This window comes from Anomalospiza imberbis, chromosome 3 (assembly GCF_031753505.1).
Source record: "Anomalospiza imberbis isolate Cuckoo-Finch-1a 21T00152 chromosome 3, ASM3175350v1, whole genome shotgun sequence".
Lineage (NCBI taxonomy): Eukaryota > Metazoa > Chordata > Aves > Passeriformes > Viduidae > Anomalospiza > Anomalospiza imberbis.
The window spans coordinates 41743667-41765061 of NC_089683.1; the positions used below are offsets into that span (position 1 = coordinate 41743667).

Here is a 21395-nt window from a genome sequence, read left to right on the forward strand (position 1 = left end):
ATAATGAAATATAACATTTTTAATATGATGAGGGCATGCATGCACTCAAGTACAGAATTGTTCATTTTAAAATTGCTTCCCACAGTTTAAAGGCACCAGATATGAAATAAATTACTGGTTAACTATGGAGCCTTTGAAATCAGCTAGCCTTCTGCTTGCTGCAGTGTGGTGTTGCCAGCAGGTGAAGAGGTGATCAGCCTGGTAAGGCCACACAAGTGGAGCACCATGTCTGGTTTGAGGCAGAGACTTGGAATTGTTAGAGAGAGTCCAGCAAAAGGCCACAAAATTGATGATGGAGGGGCTGGATCATCTCTCACATGAGGAAAGGATGAGAGAGCTGGGACTGTTCAGCCTGGAGAAGGCGCAGGGAAATCTTGTCAGTAGGTATCTGAAGGGAAGATGTTGATAAGGACACAGCCAGGATCTTTTCAGTGGTGCCTGGTGACAGGTCCAGAGGCAACAGGCCCACCTGTTGGTGACACAGAAGAGTTCCTCCTGAACTGCAAGAAATACCTCTTTTTAACTGTGAGGGTGACCAAACCCTGGCACAGGTGGTCCAGAGAGGTGGTGGATTCTCCATATTTGGAGATGTGGTCCTGGGCTCTAGCTGGCCCTGCCAAGGCCCCTCCCAAAATCAGCCATGCTGTGATTCTATGTAGGTGCAGCATCACCAGTGTCATTTTTTCCTGGAGAGCTTCTAATAAAAACTCTGCTGTATTCTTTCAACTGGTGAAATACAATGGAAATGACAGCAAAACGATCCCTTGGAGAGGTAATGCTTTTCAGCTCAATGCAAAGCTGAACAAGCGCAAATATTAATATTCAGTTTAATGTCTAGTCTATCTGAATGAAGATACATTGATGTTTCTTTAAGTATGTTGGCTCCAAGTACTTGCTCTGCATCTTGAATCCTCTTGAGGACTGGCCTCAGGATGCATCACAAGACAGATGCTGCTGCCTTCTGCCTTCAGATTTATGTCTTGCAGGTACTATCACAGAGCTGGGTATCTCTTAGAATTTCTTTTACCTAGCAGAACCATTCATTACTCATCATGCCTCCTGCTGCAACCCCCATTTTTGGAACCTCATGCCCATGCCCCCTTATATACAGAAGTTAGTCACCCACTTTAGCACTGAGCCCTAGAACAGGACAGCCAATTTTATATGCCTTAGTCCTACAAAATTCAGGGACAAACACCAAGGAAATTGCAAGTATATGATATATGTGTATATGTATGTACATACATGTAAAGAGTAAACTTTAATAACTACATCAATTGCATCATTGCTATATTGGAAATATTTTTTTATGACTTAGCTTGCCCTTATAACTACATTTACTGCTCATATAATTAATATAAATTTGTGAAATTTTTCTTTAGATTATGATTTTCAAAATGTACTATGCTTGAAGAGGATTTTGTTACTACATCTCCCATATTTTACACCTAAAAATACAGTGCAAAACATTCTGGGAATATTTTTATTAAACATGAAATATAACACATCTATCAATATTTTCAGCAGCTCTTAGATCAAATTTTGTATTTTCCCCTATAAATTAAAAAAGTTGACTATTTAAATGCTATTAATAGACAGGCTATATAACACTTTTCAAAATGAAGATGATAGCCCTGAATTTGCGCAAATTACAGTACTGTTCAGTCTTTTATTTTGATGTTTTAAAATTCAACTAACAATCTGACTTCTGAGAGAAGAAAGATCAAACAAGAAAAGACAAATCTTCATAAAGGAGTAAGGCCACTGTGGCTAACTCGGTGTCATCAGAATTAATACAGCAGTCACTTTCGGTTTCCCTGTCATCTTGAGGTTTGAAGTTGGTTCCAGTAAGGCAGATGCATTTTTGGATGTCCCAGAATGACCGGATGTCTTAGCTGCAGGACCAGTTCTTTTGACTGAGTGGACTTTTCAGAGAGCCTTACTTCAGGGCCAGGTGGCTCCTGGCCTCAGCTCCCTCTATGGTGCCTTGTGCTGGTACAATGTTCAGGTAAATGTCGTACTGTTGGTCCATGCCAAGGTAGCTGTCACTCATGAGATACAGGGTGTAGATGCACCTGAAAAGTAAAAGCAGCATTGTTAGTTTGGGAATTAGGTCTTGACTGCTTGGAAAACATAATAACTAAGAGAATTTGAGAGTTTGTCATACTTTCCAGGAATTTCTGGAGTATAAAAAGCAACGGAAACAGTATTTCGATTTCTGACGTATCCAGTTCTTTTCAGGGCAATGAGTTCTTTTTTATCAACTTCTCCCAGTATCAAAAACCATCCTTCATCCTTAACTTTAGGGAATCGAGGAGCCATTGCTTTACTGTCCTGCTTTCCCTGTTGGGAAAAAGAAACAGCTTAGGAAAACTAGAAATCACTTTTCCAAAATGACATTTTTCCTTGAACAAAATACACCTCAAAATGATATTGCTATCAATTGTTAGGTAAGACTATAATTTAGCCAGACTAAAATAGTCTTATTTCTTTCCAGAAGAGGGGTTAAAAGAATAAAACAAAAAATCACAGTCCACAGTGAAAAATCCAGAATAAAAGATATTATTTCACTTATTTAGTAAACTAATAAAACTTGAATGGAAATACTATTCTCTTTCTGTAACTTTATCTAACATATTCCTAATACAGAAGGGTTAATTGTAAACCTAACATCTTTAAATAAAGCGAATCAACTTTATTCAAGATTAATATAAAGACAAAAACAGCACATAGTATTTATTTGAGTTTGATATAGCAAAAGGAAAGATTATTTCAGTGATTCTTTAAGACAGTGACTTTACTGCTGGAAGCTGAATACAGAATGATGATGCACACTCAATCAACATTCATTTTGTGTTTTGTAGAGGGAAAGGTTTTACTGAAGATTTATGGAAGAAGAAACACCACCACAGCAATGAAGCTTTAGGAACAGTTTGATCCAGCTGTTTTTTACAAAAGAGGGATCAAATTCTAGGAGAGGTTTATAAACCAGTGATCACTGCATGAAATGCTTCTTCTCCTTTCACTTCCATGGCTTCTGCTTAGGAAAAGTCTCTGCCAGTAACTGGTGCAGCAAAAAGAATGATGTATGGATGAGCTTTGGCCCCTTGTTATTCCTAAAATAAGACAGTTTCCCCTTGCAACTATGGTGAATCTGCTGTAGTCACGACAAAAAGCCTTTTGAGAAACAAGACTACTTTTCAAATGTAATTCATAACTACTGTACAATAACTTCAGGACTTTCAACAGTACGCATGTATCTCCACTATTATCAAAATGAAATTGTCTTAAGAGTCTCAGAACTAACACCTAAAACTGTTCTCCACTTTTATCTTGAGCTCTTTTCATCTTAATAAAAATGCTGGTAATTATAATTCTTAATTATTTGAAATGTTAGAGAAGTTAATTACCAAAATTATAACCATGGTGGTCCATATGCCATTCATGGTATGTAAATGACAGAAAAAAGCCTGGATAAGTGAGTGACAGCTCCATTGTCAGCAGTGCCTGACATAAAGGTAGGTCCAGCTCTCTTCAGAGCTGACACACAGGTAAAGCCAGAGCAGTTCTGGGGCAGAGCAGTTGGAAAATGGTGCAGCTCCTGGAGTTTCTGGCTTGGCACACCGAGATTTACTGAGTGCCCAGCAAGCTGACCAGCTCTGGAGGCAATGGGATGTGCTTTAAATGGGCAAAGGGCTAGGACTGAAATGTAGGTGGGTGAAATGTAGTGGGAAAGAATTGTATGTGGAAATTGTTCTAGGAACTGTTCAGAAAAGCATCAGATGTAAAATATAAGGAAAATATTCTCAGTAAAGGCCTGAGGATGTGTTATGAATAGAAACATATTTACAGGTGAGTCTGGTATGCAGTTTGGAAGCATCTGTGAGTGTAATTGGAAAGCTTATAAATTAGTTTGAATTTTTTTTTCATTGATTTGGTCTAGGATTTTACCTTAAGAGCCTACTTACTAACCTGTTGCAACCTGAAAAAAAAAAAACCAACATTTTCTTCACTATGAATACAGAAAAGGCTTTCAAAGTGTTTATAATTTACATAATACTTAAACCATAAAGAAACCTGTTATGCAGTATAAAGCATCATCGACAACGTAAATGGATTACTTGTGCAGGGAAGGAATTGATAAATACGTCTACCTGGTACCCCATCTGGGTTCTGTGCAGGTTTATTTGGAGCACATACTCTTGATCAGCATGCAGTTTGATCCATCTCTTGTCATCTCGTGTGTCTGCTGTCCAAGAAGGAACAGGTACTTCATTCTGTGGCTGAACTGCGTCATCCCAACTGCCCTTAATGCTCAGAGTGACGTTTAGAATTGGCAAACGGCACAAGAAATTCCAAGCCTGTAGAAAAAACAGATCCCTATGGATTACAAGATAATCTATACAATCATTGTCACTCTAGCAATAACAATTCAATGTGCAGTCTACATATTTATTGTATATTAATAATATTTTATTGTGTATTAGAATATATGTAATTGTACAACTCTCAATCATAAACATAAAATACTTTTCATTAACCTCTTATGCTACTTTCTTCCTAGCAAATAAAACAAATGTGAAACTCCTCAAGCACGTTACACATGCCTTGCTAAGATTACTGATGTCTGAACACAGAAAAAATTCCTTACTGCTCCCGATTAAAGTATTTTTTCCCTATAAGCCACTTAAAAACTAGTATAATTAAGTTTTAAATTAAACTTCCTTAGCATAATCCATAAAGAACAAGTCAGTGCAGTGCTAATTAGCAATAGGCAAACCTCAGAGAGTTCAGAGGATCAGTTCAGATAATTAACCAAAAGTTCAACTGCATATCCAAAGTTATCCCTATTTTTTTTGAGGTTTTCTTGCATCGATCCTCATGAACTCTCCTTCTTAGAGGCTTCCTGAGGAATTTTAAATCTCTGCAGTCTCCCTTGAACTGCAACAGGTCCTCAACTTTCTCATCCTTGTGCAGAGAACTGTTGTTAGAACATACAATCTGTGTAGCTCAACATGACACTCTTAACCTTGAAAAGGTATCCTGAATATGCAGCCCTATGTTTCTCTCATTTTGGTCTCTAACAGACAAGGAAAAGTAGCTCTGAGAAGCTGTGACAAAAATGGAAGGGAGCAATGTAGGCTTTCATTTAGTAAAAAAGAAAATCAGCACGTTCATGCAATGAAATTTGTTAGGAAAAAGAAATGGGATTGGCTGTGGAATGGAGGCAGTGATTTGTGGCCTTTCTATGGCTGGAAAAGATAGATGAGGATGGCACTGGAAGAAAAAGCAAAATACCAAGAATCACTCTCTGCCCTGCCATCTTTCCCCTCCACCCCCAGAAAAGAACAGGAATCAGCTTATGTGAAATGCTAGAGGGTGGGAAGGAGAGGAGGGAAATAAGAACACTGGTCTTGGAAAAGAGCCATCAGATACCAAAATGGGAACTTGTGGGAACGAAGAGGGTAGGCATAGTCACATGGGCAACAGCACGGAACAGAAATGTTTTATCTGGAAAAAGACTAAAGCATATTTTATTTTTCAAGTATGGGTTTGACCATGTAGTGTTTCAACAAAATGTATTTTCATTTTGATTGTGTCTGATTGTCTCGATGTGTCTTAATTACTTTTTCTGTGCTGGAAGGCCTAGAGGCCTAATGAAAGCTCAGTTTGCTTTTTGCAGACATCATTGCCACGAGTCATACTGACAATAATAGCACATGGAGTCATACTGCAATAATAGTGTATGTCAATACATGATTAGGGATACAGCAGCCAGGGTAAGCAGACCTAAGGTCATGCTGCCCTAGGAAAGGTAGTGCTGTCTCTCTCCAGCATTCTCCCCACCAGCTCGCTGTGCCCGTCTCCATCCCCGGTATGTTGGCATTGCCATGCTGGGATTGTGCAGCTAGATGGATCAGCCTGCTAATCATTTTGGTGACAGCATGAACTTAGATCAGCTTAAAGCTGATTGTGGCAACATATTCTCTAATCCTGCGACTCTGAATAAGCATGAGCCTTCAGTGCCACTGAAAGAAGTGGTCCAGCCTCCTCCCCTGCTGGCACAAGCATTCACATAGCCACTTGGCTACGGGCCATTTTGACTGGCCTCCCCTTGTCCCCAGATGCTCATTCCCACCTCCCTGCCCGAGGCAGACACAGCATTTGTGCAGCTGTGCGGTGAGCTGGGTCAGGAGAGGTGAAAGCGGCACAGGGAGGGCAGGACTGCCCATTTCGGCTGCAGCACAGGCTTATTTGGATTAAAATGGCTGCATTACCAGAGCCCGGCTGAACTAAATGAGAAAACTGGTTTCAGCTACAAACTAATCTCTCTCTCTCTCTCTCTCCCTCCCTCTCCCCTCTTCTGTGTATTGCATGAACAGCTGTGTCCGTTCAGTGCAGAAGGTGGGGAGGGCCAGCTGTGAGCACTGAGGAACTGCAGTGCAGAAGTAGGGGACACAGTTGAATTGCACCAATGTTCTTAATGGAGTCTTAGCTAGGAAATGACAGGAAAAATGTAACAGAAACTAAATAGAGAGGACTTAAAGGAAATAATACATCTCTCTTTTTCCCAACTCTGAAAGAAAATGGGGAAAAAGAGACAGCAGTAAGAAGGTGAAAAAAATACCACTGACATTCTTAACTAAGTGGTTGTTGCCAGGATTTTGATACATATAATACACAAGACTACTAAACCTGCCTCCAGCAGATCACACCAAATGACAACTTGGGTAGTAACATCTCAACTGGAAAATGATTTGACGTTCAATGTAAAGGTTTTTAGGAAGAAACTTAGGGTAGGAACTCTACAGACCCACTGTGTCTCTGTGTGTATAAGCAGGGTATTTCTGCTGAGATAAGGAGAGGCACCCTGACATAAACCAACCTGGTGATCACCTCTTTGGTTGTACTTTAGATATCATTTATATCAAAAGTACATAAAAGCTTGAAAGCTTTTATGTGTCTCAAAGGACAAGACCTGAACAAGGTCTAACATATGTTAGAACAAAGTTTAATTTCAGCAGAGAACATAATTTATTAACTCCTTTAGCGGCATTACCTGTTAGCTTCACCATAGGCTGGTGAAGATTATGATTTGGGCTGGTTTATATCACACAATCCCAACATAATCTATTTGTCACAGGCTGTCATGTCATCATGCAGTTTTCATAATACAAACAAACCAAAGTAACTCTGAGTAACTTTCTAATTATATAGGTAAGAAAGTAGATTTAATATGTCATCCTATGATGGCTAGTGATATTTGTTACTTGATGATCTTAAGGGTCTTTTCCAACCTAAAGGATTCTCTGATTCTTTGATTTATCAAGTCTTGTGTATTTGAAAATTACAGGGAAAGTTAGTACTGCTTGATCATTGATACAGGATGCACAGCAGGCTGCCTTTTTATCATGCATGCAATGTGGGGAAAATGAAGAAATGCTTTTCTCACTAAGGAAAAAAGTCAAGTAGTAGCAGGTGAAAATTAAAAGAAGATTATAGGATCACAGATACTTCCAGAGTAAAAGTAGATTACGCTATAGTAGAGGTAATATTTATTTATTTTCAATCTTGAAGTTTCTTTTTTCTCTTTCAAAAACATCAATATCAAATCAGTGTTTTAAAAGGTGTTTAATGCCTAAGTGACTTAGAAACTGAAAGAGATTTGTTAAAGAAATATGTATTGCAATGAATCACTGAAACATAGAGCTTCGACCAAAGAGTGGGGTTAGTCTAAATAGTTTGAATTTAGGTTGTCAACTTTTAAAGCTCCCCTGACTTTCAGTGAGGTTTGGAATTATAATACTAAATTCTGTAAAATTAAACTCAGGCTTCCATGTGCCTTAGGTATTTTTTGACAATTTTACTGGTTTTTTTTTTTTTTTGCTGTATAGGAAGACACAAGCACATATCACCTCCTTTTAAATATGTCAACATATCCAATATATACATGCACATATATACTAACATACTATACATATACATTTATCTACCAAGCTCATAGATTCAAATTATAATAAAATGTAAAATTCTTCACAAACCTTTGGAAACATCATTAGTATTTTTGCCAATAATCTATCTCCCCAGGACCTAGCCTAATATTCCAAATCCATGGGCAGCTTCAAGAGCTACTATTTAAAAATTAATTACCAATCTGCTTAAAAGGAATTTTCTCCTTTCCAGATGTAAAATTTCTTCCTTTTCCCATCTGCCTGAAATTTATGTACAGCTTAAGCTGTTTTTACCAGTGTCTTGCTAGTAATCTTTAGCTTTAATATATGGGCTCAATATACTTTGAGGTTTTTTAGGAAAAGAATGGTTTTGGCAATTTAGTGGCATATTTACCACTTTATTTAGGTCTGTTCATGTCTGGTGCCAGAAGGCTAAGCTTAAACTCTGTAGTCTAATGTTCTTTCTTTATAGAAAACATAGAATACAGATGCTGAAGAATTTTTTTCTTGGTTGGCCCCTGTCTATGTGAGCACTGAAAGACTTTACATATGAAGACAGTCAACAGGCAGTCTCAATATGAATTTTAATTCTGTGCAAGGCATTACAATAGTTTTCCACTTTTTTTTCCTGTAAAAAGTACTGCAAGGAATATAACATATTGGTATAAAGCTTTCACATTTGTAATGCCCTGCACATCACAGTCATGGCTTTGCTACACCCAATAAAGCCATTCCCAGCTCATGGAAATGAAAGTTTCTTCTCACATGATGGCAAGACATTATGTTTTTCCCTCTTATATGCATCTGTATTTACAAACATAGATATATAGTGGCATAGAGTCATTCACAGTGTGAATGTACACACCACATACACGCAAGCTATTTTTGAAGAAACTGCTAAGACATTTCAATACCAGCCAAACATATTTATCTGAGGATTAATCTTCATCTATTGAATCAGACGAGAACACTGCCATGCATACAATTATTTAATTAGCAGCCAAATCCTCTGCCAGTCAGCAGCCGTTACAGGCATACTGATGGGGCAGTAGATGCAAATCTCACAGTAGTACTGCTTTTTCTCATTACTACTGCAATTAGCACTTAAATTGATGCTTTAAACATACTAATTTCTGGAATAATTCAGGATTTGTATGTTACCTGGGATCGCCTCACTGCAGAGACGACACCAGATTGCTACGCAAATTGAAGCACTTTTGAGCCAAATAACCATCATCATATCAGACAGAGCCAATTTGCATTTGCTTTTAAAGATAACAGAATGGCAATTTATGCAAATAAATTAAGTAAGTTTACTTCTGAGTTCTCCCTGAACTAATTATAACAATGTTCTAATTTTTTATCACATCTGAAAATTGGACTGAAATCAATGTGTATTATGTTAGAAATCTGTTGTAAAAGGAAGCCTTTTTTTGATGTCAATACATTTTCTTAATTCAAAATTCTGATGTTAATTTGGTTACAAATGCAGATGTCTGCTACAGATACTTAAGTACTTTTCTTCTTGTTTGCGTATCAGTAAAAGGTTTAACTGAAGCTGAACAGTCAAACTGTCCTTTTAAGAATTCAAATAAAAAACATTTGAAGTATAGCTTTTGAAGTTTTCATCTTTCCTACGTTTATTTGAAATCAATAGGCTTAGAATGTGATGAATGCTATGGAATATAGCTATCCTTTGCTGCAAATGCCTTGAAAATCAAACTGAAAATGAGACTTTAGCAGCTCAACATTTTGGAACCATATTTTTCTTTTCCCTCACCTGTAAAGTATGAAATTTTCATCTCCTCTTTCTGTTTCAAACAGAAAATAAGTGCTGGATCTTTTACTAAGAGTATTCTCAGAAAAAATGGTGTTTGACAGACAACATCAGAAACCAGCTACGATGACATTTGCAATGCATGTATTCCTAGGGCAGAGCTATGAAAAGGTGGATAATGCTCAGCAGATTGAATGACCTAGAGAAGCAACTTTAGAGCAGAGAGATGTGGTAATATCAGCCATAAACCAAAGTCCGTTACTGCTTAGCAGGGAATAAGTGAGGATAATATCAAGAAAACAGGAAGATAAGAACTTCTGTAAAGCCAGCAGTACCTTGAAATTAGAGCAATGAATGTGTTGAACTTTTATACGGAACGTCACATGGTATTTACTGAAGGAGAGAGAGTATTTCTTTGCCCAACAACTCTCCCTTTCTAATCACAATGATAATGGTCACAGATAGAAAGTGTTACCTGTGAAATTTGTGTTGCTGGCAACTCACTGTCCACAATGGAAGCAAAAACATTCTCTTTTCCTTCGCAGGCAGCCATTAGTTCGGGAAGACACTCGATAGGTCCTTGGTAACCTCCATGCACACTTTTCCTTTGGCCTTGGCTCCACTTCCTGATACAGACAGCAAAACATATGCCCAGGGGAGGGAAAGCAAACATTTGTATTCAGTTGTTTTGGTGGTAAAACTCAGTACTGCTTTCTGTTTTTAAAGGGTGGTCATTTATTTTTGGTTAGCATTGATTACTGCATCATCTAAGCATCTATAGAGCTCTGCATTATCTATGATGTTAAGATGGATACTAATGTAGTTTTATAATGGATTAAAATAAAGAGATAATTATTATACAGAGTTAGATTTGTTAGGACTTGGAGCCCTTCCAGTGGTCTCTTGTTAATTTGTCTGGAATCATGGTTCTCAAAATAATCTGTGGGGGTTAATTAATCAATGAATATTGAAAACAGAAACAGAAAATCCATTTGGGAAAGCATCACTGTGAAAGACAGAGTTCTGCTTCTGATTCGTTAACGAACATTCTCAGGCACAACAATGCCATTCAAACACAATCAGCAGCAGGAAGTAGAAATAAACTGGAAACCTGCTAATGCTTAAAAGAATTACATACCGAAAAAGGTAAAGATGCTGGAGCTCTATATTTGGCAAAGTAAGCAGGGATGAGTCATGTATCCATCTACCCTGAACCACCATCTGCACCAGGCTGGTTATGTTCAGAGCAGTCACCAGCCAGCCATGATGTGCTGCAACATCCAGCATTGCCTAAGCAAAAGAGACACATTATAAAAAAAAAAAAAAAGAAGAATGCAAATAGAATTGCATACCTGGTTCATATGGTTCACACAAGGAACAGCATGTGATTAATATTTAACATACAGTGATTTCTAGGCATTGACATAGGAATTTACTTCAGCCTCTATTGATGACAGTTAGGCACCTTTGGAATTAACCTTGAAAAAAGATGAATTAAATTCTCTATCATTGTCATCAGTTCTTACTCTTTAAAAGCTAATTTACACAATGGTTTTGGGGGTGAGAACTGAAGGTAGAAGCTTTTCCTTACAAATAACTGCTCTTTGACACAACCCAACTCAGAATGATGGGAAAAAATCTCAACATTTACTGTAAAAGAAACAGTTACAATTAGTGGCAGAATTTATTTATATTTTGACATGAGAGCTTTCTCAGAATTACACAGTTATTCAAAAATCCTTGAACTATTTAAGAACACCACCAATTATATTTGCTCAAAAATTAATACTAATGTCATTTACCAGTAGGAATTATTATTTCCATTGGAACTAAGTACTTTAAAAAAAAACCCTGAAATTTGACTAGATAAAAGCACTAAAATTTAGCTTAATAGCATATTAGAGGTTTTGTTCAACACTGACACATAAGCTGAAATCTTGAAGAAAGCTTACAAAATAGCTTATATTTTACCTATGGTGAGTAAAAGCGATCTGAAACAAAATGGATTTTGCCCTTTGCACTGTAAACAGTTGACTGTCTTGAGAATGAGGGATATTTGGCTGTCTCTCCTTTGGCATCTCTGTCCTGATCCTGAAAAGATTCCCCAAAGTACACAGAAAACACAAGCAAACAAAAACTCCCTATGCATCTATACACCAGATTTCAAAGTGTTAAAAATGATCCTGCCTTCCATGCCTCAGGAGTTTCTGTTCCATTTCTACTTCCCATGTTTTGACAGCACAAATAAGAAGTATACTGTTTACTAACAGTATACCTCTTATTTGCATAAAGATCTAAAGCTAATTCAGTATGGATTTTGCACTGCAAATGGCCCTATGGCCCACTGCTTGCTTTTTTTCTTGACTGGACTTACAGTTTGTTTGGTTAGTCTGAAAGTGAATTTAAGAGTTCTTCCAAGGGAAAAAGCATCAAACATGAATTTTTGGTTTCAACTTTTTAAAATAGTAAATGCAGCTATTTGGATATATAGCATACTTTCCACCCTGTCTATAGTACATTGAAAGAATTATTATGATTTATAAGAATTATTATGATTTATGAAAGCATTTCAGCTGGTGAAAAAAAAAATTGCTATAATGTATTAGTTGTCTCGCTTATTTTGTTGTTCAGTAACATTATGATCACAATAAAGTGTGGGTCCTCATATTAAAACACTCTAATTCAGATTGGACTAGAAAGTCATATATTCAACAGTAGCTTGCCATGGAAGGAATTTAATGTTTGATTAAAATACCAGAAAATAGGTTTCCTTTAAGAAAGCAAGGAACATTGATATATTGCATCTGGTGTACTGAACAATTTTAACACCTTTTTAAATACCATTTTGGTGTAAGGAGGGTTGTAGTTTGATTTTAGGACTAGGCTTCAGATGTTTCCATGGGTTTTTCTTGTAAACACAAATGATATTGTTCGATACTTACTTAGGCAGCAGATACCTGCACCATTTTAACTTATTTTCCAGCCACTAGTGTAATGAGGAGAAGCTGTCTGTGTAAGTCTTTACATTTAATCAAATGTTTTACAGACAAACAAAAGGCAGCATTTACTTAAGGCAAACTAAACAGTGAAATCTTCTTTAAACAAAGGAGTTGTTTACACACGCAGAGCTATTTCAATTAAATTACACTGATTCTGGAGAAATACTGACTTTAAAGACACAAGTTAGTTTCGCTCCTGGCCGAGTCACACAGTTTATTTTAGCAGTTTACAATGCAATTTCAACAGGTTTTTTTTTTCCAGATCGGGGTGATAAGATCAGTGACACTTAGAAAAATATTTGAAGTGTTACCCTGTATTACCCAAATGTCGTCTCATTTCTCATGAATTGTGGATAAAGGGCCTTTCAGCTAATAAAGATTTAATATTTAATTTTTTTGGAGGAGGAGTCATAGCATCCTGAAACTCTCTAACATTTCTAGTGACCCTAAAATGTGTATCTCATAACACAATCTTACTGGTTTCCATTTTCTATCTTTTCACTTGGCTTGCCAAAGTGATTTCCACGTAGGATTATTTTCACCAAATAGAAAATAAAATTATGTTAGAAATCAAATTTGAAAGGAGAAGCTTTGTGGCCTGCAGATTTATATGTTGGTTCATATGACATTTACCTGCATAAGGAGGGAATTGTTCTCAGCATCAGACTGGAGTCAATCTTTGAAACTTACAAAATGAGCTGCTCTTTACCTGATTTCACATTTTACAGTAGGTTGAAGACTATCCACACAGTACAGTCTTTGTTTCTGAGCAGTCTGTGTTACTGAGAGAGTCTGGTATCTGCCTCCTGTTCTCCACCACCTGATTCTTGTTCTTTTCTGCTATTCTGACAGCCTGAAACATCATGTTCCCCAATGATGATACTGCTGTATGTATGTGAAGAATAACGGGTGCACAAATATCCTGTATTTTCCATGAGCGACAAGAAGAATACAGCAAGTTGTATTTTTAGTCAGCATGAAGCAGTGGTTCATAGAATGCTTCTGGAGATGCACACATAACACTGTTTACATTGTTTTGGTTTGTTTGGGTTTTTTTTTTCCTGTTTTTTTTTTTTTTTTTTAATCTATCCCCTCTTTTAAGCAGAGATTTGAAAAGGGGAAAAGAAGAGTGAAGATGTAAGACAAAGATAAATCTAAAACAAGCTATACTTTGAAATTAACTGGAGGATCCTTTCACATAGAAAATCTCCTAGAAACTGATAGAGGCCTACAGACAGATATCCCGTAGGGAGTAAGGAAAGCCTGTGTGTGTGAGACTCTGTGTTCCACATTGTTATAATGAATCCACACAGCAAATCCTCTTTTCCTCCTTATTTTCTGCTTCTTTACCCATAGAATTTATTCACAGCATCTCTATCTGGATGTGAAATCCAAGACAGTGACATCGTGAAAAAGTAAGAACAATGGTAAAGTTGGCTTGTTTCATCTGCTGCCTTGGAAACCTCCACACATTTTGTTTTCCTCTAAGTGTAAAACACGGAAATGCTTGATACTGAAATGGTAACTGAAATTCCTATAAATACTCAAGGTAACAAATTGAGTTATTCCTCTATCTCTAAACGTAAATATAAGCAACTAAACAAAGAATAGGATACACACCACAAAAATTTAAAGTATTTAATATTTATATTATCTGATGAATTATGTATTTAGTCTATCTGATTTATCTAGTTGCTACCTGTTTAGCTTGTTAGTTTTAAGTCAAAACCAGTATAATTTTATAGAAACTTATGGCTTTTAAGCTCTTATTTTTCAAAGCAGTAAATAAATTCTAAATATCTTAGAGTGGGTAAGATTGGAACAGATTAAGAGTATGATTCTAAACTGGGAAATAGCACAAACTGGTTACCTGCCTTTCTAGGCTAAGAATTTAAACCAACACAGGATAATTTCATCACAGAGAGAATTTTAAAAGAAGAAGACAAGTGAGTGCAACAAGTGAAACAGGAAACTGTAAAGATGCTTTAACTACAGAAAAAAAAAAATTTGGTAAACCAACAAATTAAATAGTAAAAAACGGAACCAAAATAAAATCACCCCTCTAAGCCCACCACTTTTTAACCTGAAGTAGAATAAATGGGGTAAATAGATGGAGTCAAAGGAATTATTGGTTGTTTTAATAGAAAATATATTTACCATCCTCTTATTTGGGGCTCCTTCTGTGCTTAGGAGAATTAAAAGCATATGACTATATTGAGATGGGTTTTCATTAAAGATTCAGGCAATAGCTCTTAAGCCTTCCAAATGTCAGACAGTTACAAAGTAATAATAGCAATTAGTGACACCTCCATTACATTTTGTCTGTTACTATCAAGAGCACCTTGGCTTGTGCCAATGTGGGAAGCAACAACCTATTAACCATGGCTGGGGCAGCACAAAAGGGCCAATGATCAGCAACTCACTGATGTAGATGTTGTCAGGTGGCAAAAACTTTCATTCTGATGGTATTTGGAATTGAGTGTCAAAATGTTTGGATCAAAGTCTTGCTATTGCTGTCATCATTCCAGGAGTGCATTGAGACAAAACGCTCAGCATCTACGATCAGGTTTTCATCTTCCTATTTTCAGAAGCAGCAGCTGCTTATCCTTAGGTATGGAATGATTTAAACTGATCAAACTGTACCTTTCTAGTCTGAAGTGAGGCTGAATTTTGTCTGTCCCTTTCTAGCCGATGCTCGGAATTTAAATGATGGTTTATAACTCCCTAGTTCAAGGGGAAGCAAAGATGGAGGCAGGATGTGGAAATCGTGAGTGTGTGGCACACTCACTGACAGCAAAATATTGCTTTTCTCTGGTGTTATTGAGAACTCCCTATATGTGCTCAAAATAAATTGGAACACTAAATTGTTCCATAATGAACATACCCCACCACTCACCCCCACACATTTAGGAGATTTTTCAGGCTACTAAAATATCCTGATTGCTAAATTCTTTCTTCTAGAGAATTTTTAACAAAGTTTTTATAAACACTGTTTTTGGTATTACTTTCACATCCCTCATTTGAAAGTCAGATACTCTGGATCACTCTTGTACGACTGGGTAGGTGGCAGGGGACCAGACTAAAACTAGCAGAATTTCTGATCTACCCAAATGACTTAAATAGCTTTTTCTTTTAAGATAAGCTATTGAAGTGTTAAAAGTGATACAGCTTGCATCTCATTAACAGAGATTGCATACTGCTTAGAATAATTTCTTTTTCTTTTTGAAGTCACCTGGCCTATAACTCTGAATATACCAAGCATTTTGACTTAAATCCTGTAAACATAAATGTTAATATTTTGTGGATAAATTATATTCAAGCGAAGTGTCAATGAAGCTATAATGATAACTGCTTTGGATACAGAGGCAAGCTAAAGAAATGTAAGAAATGCCATTCCAGTTGAGCATTACACCTGTGACTACTCAGCTGGAAGCTGGAAGCTGAGTGCCTACAGTGATGCCATTGGTGGCAATGACTTTGTGGATAGGAATTAAAACTTCAGGTGTACTCATGGTGAGTTACATGGCTCAAGTTTATCTACTCTTAAAAGATTATTCTTATTTTTTATATCAGTGCTTCACAGACTATGACACTTTCTTTAGTGCTTTTATTCATGAATTTGAAGTTTAGTCTAGGACTAAATTTCAGTTACATGTAGGAGTTTAAATCCATAGATCTATTAAAATTATTAGAATTGTGCCTACTTACAGCTGTTTAAGACTACAGAATTTATGTGACAAATATTTATAGACAATAGACAAAAGGGTATGCATTTTATCTGTTTTCCTAAAAACTATGAATTCAGAATAATAATATCTTTTTTGTACATGCTTCAAATGTAGGAAGCCTTCCAATACATAAGACTATATTATGATCCATGTGTGACTTGATATTCTGCTAATAGAAGTAAAATATTTTTTCAGATGTTAAAGTGTGCCATGTCCTTTAAGTTTCATGTTTTTATATAAATTATGACTATGATGCTTCAATTACATATCTCAGAAACAGCAACTGACTTGAAAAGTTGGAATTTATTTGAAGAAGTATTACAGAGAGTTTAAGGTCACTACCTTTGGTATGTTATATATCAGTAAAACAGGTATCTACAGAACCTTTGAAATTCAGAGGTCTAGTCCAAAATTATTTTTAGAAATGTTTTAAACTGGGGAGGGGGAGGAGTTCTTTCAGATCAATTAAATCACCCTTGCACAGCTGCGTGGTTTCATCCTACAGAACACCCTCCCTTGTACTTCATCAGAGATATAGTGAATAAGTTGTAATTAATCCTATTCAGGAGGCACTCCTTTTATACTGCCCTCTGTATCCTACTTCTCTTCACATTTTTTTTACAAGCATATTCAGTCCCCTCTTCCATATGCTCTGCTACCCCCTATGAGAGACTAATTCTTAATTCTCCCATCATCATAAAGGTCTCACTGATGTATGCAAATTACAACCTTCCTAGCTGCTTCGTAAGATTCCTATCCCTGTATTCATCCTTTAGCCTCCATAGTAACATTATTAGTATTTTCAGAATTGGAGAAAGGACAAACCATTTACTGTCTACATTTAGTGGAATGCAACCCTTGGGTTCTTACTGATTTCTTTTAATAGTATTACAGAAATAAAAGCAGCAACAGAGCGTGATACCAGCAATGTAAACTTGGTAGGGCATAACCCAACATTCAGAACTCATTGAGTCCCAATAGTCAATTTATTTTCAAATTGCAAATTAATAAATTGATATTTTCTACTATACCAGTGAACTGTAAAAAAACAAAATGTTTTTGATAAGAATCTCTTTGCAATAAATCCCAATTTCCTAACATAAACATCTTAAAGCCAATGTTTGTTTCAAATACTACAGAAATCTACCAAAACCATGAAAGATACACAGCATCTTTTTCATAATAAATCTGTCCTCTTTACAGTTTAGAGTCAGTTTCAAAGTAAGTATGTAATATTTTGCCAATAATCTAAATTTTTTGAGTGCATTCACACGAATCCTTTTCAACAGCAACAGTTATTCCCAGTAACTTTCTCCTGAACTTTTAGCCCCTTAAGGTTAGCATTCAGGAAGCTCAGCTGCTGTCTAACAAACTTAATTAATCAAAAAGTCATTTCCGAGCTGTAACTATGAGCAAAAGTGCTTCAAGTGTGCTAGCAAGCCTACAAGTTAATCAAAATGCTAATGCAGTACAAATTAAAGTTGTGATTAACATTTCACAGTAGCTGCTTAAGTGAATTGATCACACAAATGGGTTAAGCATTACTCATTTCCTTCAGCCCCAACTGGGAAATGGCTTGTCATGGGTGGGGGAGGGATTATGCACAAGCAGCACCAAATCATCATTAAACCATCACCAAGGTGCTTCCATGCACCAGATCACTGATTATCCTTAGCAAGCAAAACTCCAATGCCACAAAGGTAACCCTCCCTTCTCCCACATATATACCTACACAACAAAAGAAGGAAGCATTTCCAGCCCAACATATCCAGGTGGTTTCCCTACAAAGTGATCCATTTATGTTTAGTATCTATAAGTGAGCGTTGCCACACAGTATAAGCACTACAAGATTTTTTGATTATTCTATTATTTCCACACTCCTAATGTGCAATAATAGCCATCCAGCCATGAAAGCAGACAGTATTTAAGTAAAATTGCAAACATTGTGCTATCACTGGAATATTACTGCATACACAAAGAATATGTATAGCAGCTGAAGAGATGTGGCCTCTGCTCTTCACTTGTTTCTGAGTAATCCTCTGCATTCTCAAGTTAATTTGATTCTCTTCCCTTCGTTCAGTAAAGCTGCCTATTTATTTACGGTTGCCAATGCAACCATTACACAAAAGCTCTTTCCCTGGACACTTCTGGACAAATCTTTCTTACACAATTGTAAAATAGGCCTTTCCTGTAACTCTCACCACCTGCCAGCAAGCAGTTGGCACACCTGCACTACCAGCAAGCAATACATGAGCTCAAACCACTCTTAGGACCTTTAGAAACTTCTCCACTTCCTCATAAGCAGAAAAACAAAAGATCCAAGGGACATGGCTCTCCAAATCAATAGTTTTTGTGACTGTTATGAACTGAGGAGGTTTCGGGAGGATGAGAACTGCAGAGCTGAAGGACATTCTCTTTCTTTGAGTCCCAAAATGGCAACATGGGCTCCTCTGCATGGCCAGAAGTACTTCTGTGTACTACTGGTCCTTCTGAGGACCCACCACCACCCACCTACACAGTCTGCAGTTCAGTACAGTAAGTATTTTGTACATAAGCAGCTCTTAGCTGAATCGGGCAGCATATTTGTGCAATATTTGACAACTCTGAACATGTACCACAAAGATGATTCTCATAAGAACGATAGCAAAAGTTGCAGTTTAAATGACCAGAAACAGCTTTGACTGGTTTAGAATGGCTAAAGCAGTATTATACACATCACTATCTAGCTAAGGAAACACAGTGCTTAATGCAAAGAGTATTTTTTTCTTTCCTGCCAAAATTAGATTCTCCAGAGGAGTAAAAAGATGGGGAAAGACAGGGCATTAGTGATAGGATTACAAGGTCCTTGTTACAGGGATAGGCATGTTTCCCATGCAGAGTAGTCTTTCTTCTGCAGTTTGGAATCTGTTTTCATGTCCACCTTCTCTCCCTACTGAGATGTGTTTAACACATCCATAGGTAAACATTTCTCAAAGGTTATGGCTGAGCTCCATGGCACTTCTACTCCTGGCAATTTTAAAATATTTTATCAACGATTATACTACAAGTGGAGGCTTGTGGCCAATTCCAATGCAAAGCCAGCAACTGTCACATTATTTCTGAGAAGAGACTGCCCTGCTGAATCTGAGAGTGACAGTATTACTGCCTCAATTATCCATTTCAATTAATGCAAATATAGGAAATAGTCTTGGAACAGCAGAATAAGAACTGATTGCTGAATACACAGCCACAAAATATAAAGCTTGACAAAAGAAGCAAAAAAAAAGAGACTAATTTCATGTATTCTCAAATAAGATAGGAAAAAAAGGTGGAGTATAGTCTTTACAATAATAATTATATTTTATAAAAATGTTAGAAAAAACCTTTTCATTAGAATTTTTATTATTTAATGTCCATACTCCTGAAAGAAATGGAGAAACATTTGATTTTGAGAAGCTACTGGAGTGTTCAGCACCATCTTAATGACACCTTCAGCTTTTCTCAGTAAAAATAACAGAGTGCTAGGCTTGAAGAGAATGTATTGTCTATTGTAACTGTACTTGTGGTATCTGAGGCAAATAAAAAATAAATGAATTGGCCAAGGTCACACAGGAAGTTGAGGCAGTTTTTTTGAGCCATGGGAACCTCCTGTACTTTATCTGTGAGAGCCTGCCACTGATAACAAACTAGATTTTAACTTGAGGTTTTCAGTGTAGAGCAGGGGTGATCTGTCAGCCTAGTCAATGCCTCAGTGGCCATCCATTACAGAGATGGGAGTGGGAGCAGATAGGCACTCACATTCCAAAAGGTTGTATACTGCTATTCCTCATGTTTCTGCAGTAAAAGGAAAAGATTCTGCATTTCATCCTAGGTATATAAATACTAAATTTTATCTTGCTATAATGAATTCCACCTATATCTAACAAATACTAACCATAGGAAAACTGTAACAGAATATATTTCTTCCCTTTTTTTATGCTCAAAATTACATTCCCCTATTAAGCCAGTACTGTAACTCCTCAAATTCTGTTAAATGCTAATATTTAATTGAACTATTTCATTGAAAATATAAACAAGAGAATTCTAATGTAGAGCTAAAACTTTAAAGACATCTAAGGAAGAATGATTTAAGAGTTGTTGCATAATTTTTTTGTCAAAGTATAGTGAAATCTTACCTGGAATCCAGCAGCTACATTTACCTATGTAATGCTGTTAACAGGGTTTTCTGCTGGACCAGTAACAATATTCAGCCTGTACTAGCAATGAAAAAGCCCAGAAAGTGTTGGAGGAATGGAAGGGAGAATGAAACATGTGGGACAGGAAAGGAGTCATGGGAGGGAAGGCTGATTCAGGTGAAAGACACCACAGAAGATTGAAGAAGTTTAATAGTCTGTGATGGAAAGAGGCTTGCTTACATATAATGGCTAGAGATGGCAAATCTGCACTGCAGGGGACCTGGGATAAAGGCCTGCTGTATAACCACCTATAAAAGTTCTTTGAAAGATCTTTCTTTCTTGTAACGGACAAGTAATGCTGATATGAAAAGTCTGTTGTTCATGTACCCACCAGCAAAAAGAACAGTTTATGTTCAGGTCACAATTTGAAGGTTAGCTATACAACCTCAACACTAAAATAATTTGTAAGTAAATAAATTCAATGTAACCCAAAAACCAATTCCCGCCTCACTGCTGTATTCGACGTTTGACGATGCACAAGCATGTGTTCACACACACAGAGCACAACACCCACTGAATCTGTTCATCAGTGGATCCTTCCATGCTTCAGTTCCTTTTCTCATAACTACCATCTTTTTTTCTACCTCGGCTGACCCAGAGTTCATCAGCAGGTCAGTGTTAAGGAAAAAGGTAACAACCAATATTGAAAGTGTAACCCTGTCTATTGCTTAGATTCTGGGAACTTTAACCTCCCTTTGGAAAGCGTGACTAATAAGATGGAACCA

General features: G+C 36.9%; 1 protein-coding gene across 2 annotated transcripts in view; it reads right to left on the reverse strand.

The window, feature by feature from the left end:
- Positions 1-1469: 1469 nt before the first annotated feature.
- Positions 1470-21395, reverse strand: part of ASCC3 (activating signal cointegrator 1 complex subunit 3) — a 249556-nt gene continuing 229630 nt past the window's right edge. For both annotated transcript variants that reach the window (XM_068184147.1, XM_068184148.1), the window contains exons 38-42: positions 10868-11019; positions 10205-10355; positions 4155-4361; positions 2168-2343; positions 1470-2075 (exon numbers count right to left, since the gene is read on the reverse strand). In XM_068184147.1, coding sequence (XP_068040248.1) covers positions 1940-2075; positions 2168-2343; positions 4155-4361; positions 10205-10355; positions 10868-11019 — 822 coding nt within the window. In that variant the 3' untranslated portion in view covers positions 1470-1939. The remainder of the gene's footprint in view (positions 2076-2167; positions 2344-4154; positions 4362-10204; positions 10356-10867; positions 11020-21395) is intronic.